Raw genomic sequence first — 7,952 nt, 5'->3', positions numbered from 1 at the left:
ATGCTAAATGAGAAATCCTGTTGTAATTAGGCAGGTATGTTAAAGCCCAAGTTGGTATTTATGAGAAGCAGGGGAGGTGAAAGCCTGAAACATAAGCAGATTTTTTTAGCTTCCTCTCTTCCCTTGCCTGGAATGTTAGCACCTGCTGTTAGCTGCCCCGCGCAGACCTGAGAAGGTCTAAACTCCTCATACACAGCTGATGCTGCTTTCAGCACAGATCTTTAGGGCAGCTTTTTCTTATTGAGCTACCAACATGTGTTCTGTGATGTTCTTGATTTCCAGGAATCCTCAGCGAATGGTCCATCTCGCGACAGCCCCAAGCAGCTGCCAGCAAGAGATGGAAACGTGGGATACCCCAAACTCCGAGCTGGCTATATCCCTATTCCTGTCATCCACGAGGGCATGGATGGCAGGCAGCAGCACCCCTGCTTCTCTGCCCCACAGCCCGCGGCGCAGCGATACAAGACAGAAGCTGTGCCCACCACGGGACAGGCACAGCCACCACTCAGAGGGGCCTATGCTGGCCCCGAGTCCCCTCCAAGGGCACCAACAGAGGCTGCTCCGACGGATAAACAATGTGGACAGGCAACAGCAGCTGCAGCAGCCCAAGCGTCGGCCGCACACGGACCCGAGGTAACCGTCAGCATTGCTGGGCTCTGTTTGCAGGGAGCTTTGCAGCAGTTGTGACCTGAATGTCTCATAGGCAGTTGATCCTTCAGAAAGCCAAACTTGCCATGGGATTCCATTTTCCCAGTACTTTCAGAGTGGTAAACTCCAAAAGTACTCAGTCACGGCAGCATGGATGGGTTAAGGTTTTTCTAGCATCACATGCTTTGGTTCTGGGATGAGTCTGTGGAGAGAAATGCGTGTAAAAATGCAAAAAGGGCCCTCTGAGCTGAGCAGGTCCTGCTGCAGGGGAGGGTGGTGTCAGGGTTTACACAGGTTCCCCCACAAGTGGTGGGTGCAGGCAAGTCCCTTGTGTTCTGCACCATGAGTCAGAAACTGAAGTGAACAAAGTAGGAGAGACAAATAAGTGTCCAGTCAGCTAACAACCCAGGCCACTTCACAAGTTCTTTGCCTCCTAATTTAATATTTCAGTTGTATAAAGTGTATGGATTTACATAATATGCAGATTTAAAAGTGAATTATAAAATACTTCTGTCTTTCAGTGGCATGTGAAAATAGTTTCAAAGTATGAACTTCTTAGAACAAAGTCACCCTGCTTGGTTTGTGTTTCAGAAGGAAAGTTAGGGTTTTGGTTGGCCTGTTCTCCTGTAGAGAATTAGCAAACTGGTATTCCTGTAATACATGGAAAGATCAACCTCAATTTTATTCAAAGTGAGATGAGCAGGAAATTCAGCTTTCACCAAGCTGAAAACATATCAGGTCTGTAATTCAGCAGTGGTGGCTTCTTCTCTGAAACCTGTTTGGAGTCTGCACAATATAATTACAATCCTGTTGGCAGATTTCTTGGCTGTCCTGACTAATGATGCCTTGTCCATGCAGTCCCAGGACAAGAGACTCAGCTTTTCCTTCTTCCAACACTGTATAGCTTTGTCTTGCCTGCAGGGTGACTTCAGCAATGTGTCTTCTGTGCCGCTTTCTGCATTCCTCAGACATAGCTAGAGAGGACCTGCTGTTACAGACTTGGGCAGTGCAGTGTGGGGATTGACTGACCAGAGCCTGTGCTGGTGACTTTAAACTGCACATCAGCAAGGCCACCAGTAGTGCCAGTGATGGGTGCTGTAATACAAACCAGCATTTATTTATTTTAGGTTGCTGTTTCATGGGCAGCTGAGCAGTTTGCTAGCACCAAAAGAGAGGTCTTGTTCCTGCCTTGCCTGCTCTTCTCTTGCTTTCTGGCTGTTGTTCTACTCTCTCCTCTGCCAACTCCAGTCTGTCCTGGCCTGTCACTGTGCTGTGTAATGTACCCATCAGGAAATCAGCTCCTGCAGCTGGTGTAGAGTAGGTGAGGCTATGGACTGGTGTAGCAGGAGGTAGGAGGCAGCTGGGAGCAAACAACTTGCCTTTCCCTGGGCTCCAGACCCAGAATCTGGAACATGCTGAGAACTGGATTCTGCAGCAAGCCCAGCCCAGTGCTTGTTTCTAACAGCAGGTCTGAGCTAGTGCAGCTCTTGCTGCTGGTGCCAAGGGGTTAAGGTGCTGGAAGGGCCCGAAGGTGTGGGAAAGGTGTTTTTAGTCATACCTGCATTGCCATAGCCTGCCACAAATTAATTACATGCTTTAAGAAAACCCCAACAATACAAACAAAATCTGTTAGTGTGGCTGGGATCAGAAGTCTAAGTGTTGTGTGCCTGTTAGGGGTTTGATTTTTGTCTCCAGCATGTAATTTGTTTGCTTAGCTTCAGTTTACCTCAAATTTAACAGGTTTAGACAGGAACAGCCATGCAAAAGCAGTGAAGATTCTGACTGAGCATCCACTCCCTGCTCATTTGAGGGCTGGGAATGCTGTAGCTCAGGTTTCTACTTGTTATAAAGATGCTCTCACAACTTCTGTGGTTTGTCTAATGAAGCCCTTGGCCAAAAAAACAGGGAAATGTGGAGCATGCCGGAAACAGGAGTTCAGTTTCTATGATAACTGCCTCCTTTTCTCTTAGGAAATGAAAAGTACTGTGAGCACAAAATGGTTAAAATTTAATAATGGGTTTTGTTTTCAATGCAGCCTCAACCTCCTGGAGATTCTCCAACAGTGTCCCCTCAGTCCTCTGGCAGACCCAATGCAGGAAGCCATCAGCTTCCTCGTGGTTATATTCCAATTCCTGTGATCCACGAAAATATCCCACGCCAACCAACCCAAGCCTACCACCAGGCACAGAAGACACACTACCCTGCCCAGCAGGGTGAATTCCAAGCCCACCAACCAGTGTTTCACAAAATCCAACCAGATGAGAGGGAGCCCAAGCCAACACGAGCGCAGTCTCCGTTCAGAATGGCTCAGAGAGGCTCATCGAGTCGTGAGAGTTCACCAGCCAGAGTCACCACCCAGATACAGCCCCCAGCTCCCATCAGAGTGCAGACAGTTGTAGACAGACCCCAGGTATGTAGAATGGGGAAGTTCATCACCTGCCCGGGACTCTGTTAGTGTGGCAAGAGTGAGAAATTGGCTTGTACTAACACATACATGAAAGCATGTAAAGCAGCTTCCATTTCTAGATTTAAGCTGGAAGATGCTAAGATAATATTAGCAGTGAGTTGCCTCTCCACCTATCAGGGCTGTGGAGTGTTTGGATCACTGAAATATGATTTAACACCTGATTTCATCTTCTCTCGTCAGAGTATAATTGGGTGTAATTACACTGAGGTCACTGATGTTGCATGATGTTTATGAGAAGAAATTCAGGTCCATGGGATTTGTGACATCTATGTAAATACACTTCAGTGATGTCTCAGAACCATTTAGGGATAGCATCAGATGCACCAAGTAATTTTAGCTATGAAGAAAGAGGATCAGCAAAGTCTAGTCTTGGAGCTTTTTATTCTTCTTGCTTGAAGCATGTTCTTGCTCACAGAACCTGTTGCTCATTGAACTTTTTTTTTCCATCTTCTTAGTAAAACTGCAGTTAAAAGGCTACTGGGAATTAGACAACTGTGAGTGTGTGGAAGGGGTTATGTACAGAAAGAAACCTTGATTTCCTCTCTGGAGAGATTTCACATAAAAAATGACAGGAGCAGAATTAGGTTAATATTGTTGAAATCCCAGGTATCAGAACAAAACCAGGAAGACTTCAGTTTTAATGGCATGTAGGTCATAGTGCTAATTTATTTTTATGAGTGAGAATTTGCACTCTCAAGTCAAAGTCTATGTTCAAGGGGTAAAGCAGTAACAGTTGTCAGTGCAGGTCATTTACTTACTTGCTTTAAATAAAATACAGATATTTTACGTCAGCTGTCTAAATCCATGAGAGCTGCGTCTAGTATCTTCCAAAATCTGTGTATGTGGACAAATGAGTAAATGGGGTGTGAGGGGAAGGAAAACAAATCTCACAAATTTCAATTTTCTGCTGCGATTTCAAAACTGATCTCAATTTCAAGAGATTTCTGATTTGGTGACTTAGATCTGGGGTAATCCCAGGGATTGGCTCTAATCGCTGCAGTGTAATAAGATTGACACAGTAACCTCTGCATGTCAACACTCTAAAGATAAAATGAGTAAAAATAAGTGCTAGCAAAAAAAAAAAGCAATGTCCTGAAATCAGAAACAGGATGAGAATGGCCCAAAATGTGATTAAAACTCAGGAAAGTAGTTGTCTCTTCAGGAAAGATGGACTGTCAAACAGTGACCCAGAGGATGAGGTCTGGATTGTGCTGCTGTCAGCTGCAGCAAATCTGACTGATTAAGTCAGGTGAAGGCTTTGCTCTCAAGTCCTGCCTTATAAAACTGCTGGGTTTAGTGAGCACAGACAGGATTTAGTGGGTTGAAGTTCAATGTCTGTGAGAGTTGATTGGTGCTTGTAGTCTGAAACTTGAAAATAGTAGCTGTTCAGCACAGTGCTGGTTTTGAGTTTAAAACAGTAAAATCCAGCAGTGCACAGGAAAGACTAGTTATCTAGCGTGTGCCAAAATTGCACTGCTGGAAGTACAGAAAATTGGATGTTAGATTGCTTGTTCTTTAGAAGGAAATAAGGAGCATTGTGTCTCAACACAAAACTTGCCTTGCTCACCAGGTTTCTCAGCAACAAGTCCCCCCTCAAGAGCCACCAAGACCACCCCCTCCACCTGAAATGAAGCCTGAGAACAAGGCAGCCCCACCACCCGAAACGGAGGCACCGTCAGCATATGTCCCAATTCAGGTCACCCACCAAGAACCAGATCCTAAACAGCCACCCCAGAAGCCTCCAGCCATGGCAGAGAAAGCTGATAAAAGGGTTCCCTGCACAGCTAAGGTGGTTCCCCCCCAGGAAAGACCTCCTCCTGAAGAAGCAGCACCACAGAAGACAGTGGAAACAGGAGAACCTCAAAAGCATCCTGGTGTTTTGAAAGTGGAAGCAATTCTGGAGAAAGTACAAATGCTTGAGCAGGCAGTCAACACCTTTGAAGGCAAGAAAACTGACAAAAAATACTTGATGATTGAAGAGTATTTGACCAAAGAGTTGCTAGCCCTAGACTCAGTGGACCCTGAGGGTCGTCCGGATGTGCGTCAAGCCAGGAGAGATGGCGTAAGGAAGGTCCAGACCATTTTGGAGAAACTTGAACAGAAAGCAGAAGATGTCCCAGAACCTGTTCAAGTTGATGGACTTCAGCCAGAGCCTAAGCCACCACAGGAAATCATGGAGATTGAACCTGTGGTAGTCAAGAGCAAAGGAGATACCAGTAACAAAAATGTTCAAGAGGAAACCAAAGTGGAAAGACATCAGCCTGAAACCAAGGAAGAAGTGTTTACCAATCTTGCTACTACGACAAACACATCTAATAACCCAACCGAACCATAGCTACGTGCTGAAATTAAAATCCTCTCAGACTTTATAACTTAAAGTGTGTTTAAGTGAATTTTAAGTTGCATGCATTTCCAGAGCTCTTTTCAACTGGTTTTAATCAACATAGCAGCTTGGGACACAGTAAACACTTTGTGGGGAAAGGAGGGAGCTAGAAAGAAAGTAATGCATTTATCCTTTATTCTTACACTATGTAAAAGACATGTTTCAAAAATAAACCCTGTACATTAATTGCTTTTAGAGCAGCTGAGTGGGAAAAAATACTTCAGGGTTAATATTGATGCGTGTTGTTTAGGGTGTATTCTTTTGCAGGTGATTTTTGTAAAATCAGAGGCCTGCACTGCCAGAATACCAGTCCTTCTACAAGTATAGCCACTCTTTGACTGTAATGTTTTTATTTTTAATGTTCACAGTTGGGCACTTTAAGTAATGATGGATAGAAAGTGTGTAAGAAACTGTAGGGATATTTATATGTGTGCAGGACTTCGATGCTATATTTTAAGAGGGAAATAAAATAATACAGAAGCCTAATTTAGTCTTGTGGTTTTATAAGCTGGAAATGTAAAGGCAGGAATTGGTTTCACTCTTCTAAACACAGAGATTTCTGTTAGTACAGTGTTGTGGTTGATGTCTGACAGCTGCTTTCTCAGCAAGACCTTTCTCCATTCACTTCCTCCCTTCTAATGTTGTTGCTGTATCACATCTATGGGTTGAGGAAGGAATTTGGCTTAGCATTCCCCTCCTTCCCAAGGACTCAACATTTAACAGCAATGTTTGTAACATTAAGTTCTGTATCAGCTGCTGTTGTCTTACAGAAATTTACAGAATCTTAACTTCTTCTGCAACATCCTTAGCCTTTTATTAACAACTACTTCTGAATTTCCAATTAAATACACTTGGTATTCATAGAGCCAATATGATTCCTCTCAGTTTCGTCAACAGTTTGAGCCATACTTTGTTCCAAGTGATTAGCAACTTACACCAAAGCAAGGGACACAAAACATTTCAGCTGCCTCCATGTAAAATTAAAGCAGCAGAGTCAGACCAGTGCAGAATGAGTGCAGGGGAGGAAGGACTCCTAACAAACTCCACAGGTTACCTTTGACTTTCATTTCTAAAATTAACAAATCTTTTTTTACCTGATTAGCAAGTTCGCAGCATAGGAGGAAAACTTCAATATAGCTGCTCAAGGCAATTGATTACTTTCTGAACGACTCTGAATCATGAGAGCACATTGGAAATTGGGTTTAAATCCACCTGAAAATCTGGTTTTTAAGTGGCAGGTTGAGAGTGGTGATTGGGAACTGTCACTATTTTAAAATAACAGCATGTAAATTGTACTGCAACATGTGTTTTGAAATAACAGTTGGGCTGTGAACTGTCTGCTCAGTTGGAGGTAGAAGGCTGATGCTTCTTTTAGTTTCATTTTGCTAGTCAACACCACCATGTAAGAATACACAATGTCTTGTAACCTTTTGGCTCCTCCAGCTTTGGGAGCAGCATTGTAGGCATTCTAGCAGAAGAGGTGTGAAAGTTCATCTGCCCTGCATAATTCTTGTATGAGCTCACTTCAGTGACACGTTGCTCTTGCATGATTATATTTCAGTTGAGGACACACATCTCTGACATCAGGTAACAAAAATACTTAAATGGAGGAAAATCAGCTATGGGTTTTTAGGACTGAACTCTCTAAGCAAAGTCTACGGGAGGTATGAGGTTCTGTTTCTTCATGGTTTGTCTTCGTAGGCCACTAAAATAATCCAGATCAAAGCCACCTCAGTAGCTAAAGTGGCACTGTGGAAATTAAGATTGTAGTCTTGAAAATGTACCATTTACAGGAAGTTAAACAGGTGCTATCTTTGTAAAACAAGTCATCTGCTGCTAGTGGAGCCTGAATTCATGTGCTATCATTCAGTGTTGGTCAGAGTAGGCGAAGTCAAATTTAATTGCAACTGATGGGAGACTTTTTAAGAAGCAAAGCTAGAGGTGGAGTTACACTTTGCTGAGTGGTACTTCAAAAGTTGGTTATTAAAGTCAGTGGTACTACTGCAGAAGTAGGTACAACTCAGAATGAAGTGAGGTTTTGTGATCTAACCTAATAAGGGAAAGTACACTTGGCTGCCCTGGAGCTGCCTAGCTGGAGACTGTTGCTCTGAGTCATCGTCTCTCTTTGTTTCCTCTGTTGCTCAAGACTAAACTGCACCCAGTCCAGCATATATGTCTTGACACATCAGCATAACTACAGATTCTGCATATGGGCTGGGAGGAGGGAGTAGCCAAGGAGGAAGCAGCTGAAGATTCCCACCCATTCCCTGTAGGCTTCTGACCTCCTCTGTGCAGAGCCTGCTTGGTTCCTTGCATTGGTACCAGCGATGTGGGGAGCAGGCAGAGGAGAGGAAGAAGATTCTCCTTTAACTTGCTTTGCTGCAGTATGGTGCTGTCTGCTCTGTGGCTTGACCCTGGGTAACTAACTAAAAACTTGGCTGTGAAACTCAGGGA

The 7,952-nt window shown here is 43.9% G+C and overlaps 1 protein-coding gene across 1 annotated transcript; it reads left to right on the top strand.

Moving 5' to 3' along the window:
• Positions 1–282: 282 nt before the first annotated feature.
• BAG3 (BCL2-associated athanogene 3) lies at positions 283–5,984 on the top strand (the record flags this gene model as incomplete). The annotated part of the gene is made up of 4 exons (XM_009070768.1): positions 283–633; positions 1,820–1,909; positions 2,723–3,058; positions 4,686–5,984. Coding segments are annotated over 4 exons (1,542 nt in total), but the record flags the coding sequence as incomplete, so codon positions are not given.
• Positions 5,985–7,952: the final 1,968 nt, after the last annotated feature.

The sequence above is a fragment of the Acanthisitta chloris genome, unplaced genomic scaffold, assembly GCF_000695815.1.
Source record: "Acanthisitta chloris isolate BGI_N310 unplaced genomic scaffold, ASM69581v1 scaffold41792, whole genome shotgun sequence".
NCBI lineage: Eukaryota > Metazoa > Chordata > Aves > Passeriformes > Acanthisittidae > Acanthisitta > Acanthisitta chloris.
The sequence above is the reverse complement of the archived record's forward strand: the minus strand, read 5'-3'. Positions and strand labels throughout refer to the sequence as shown.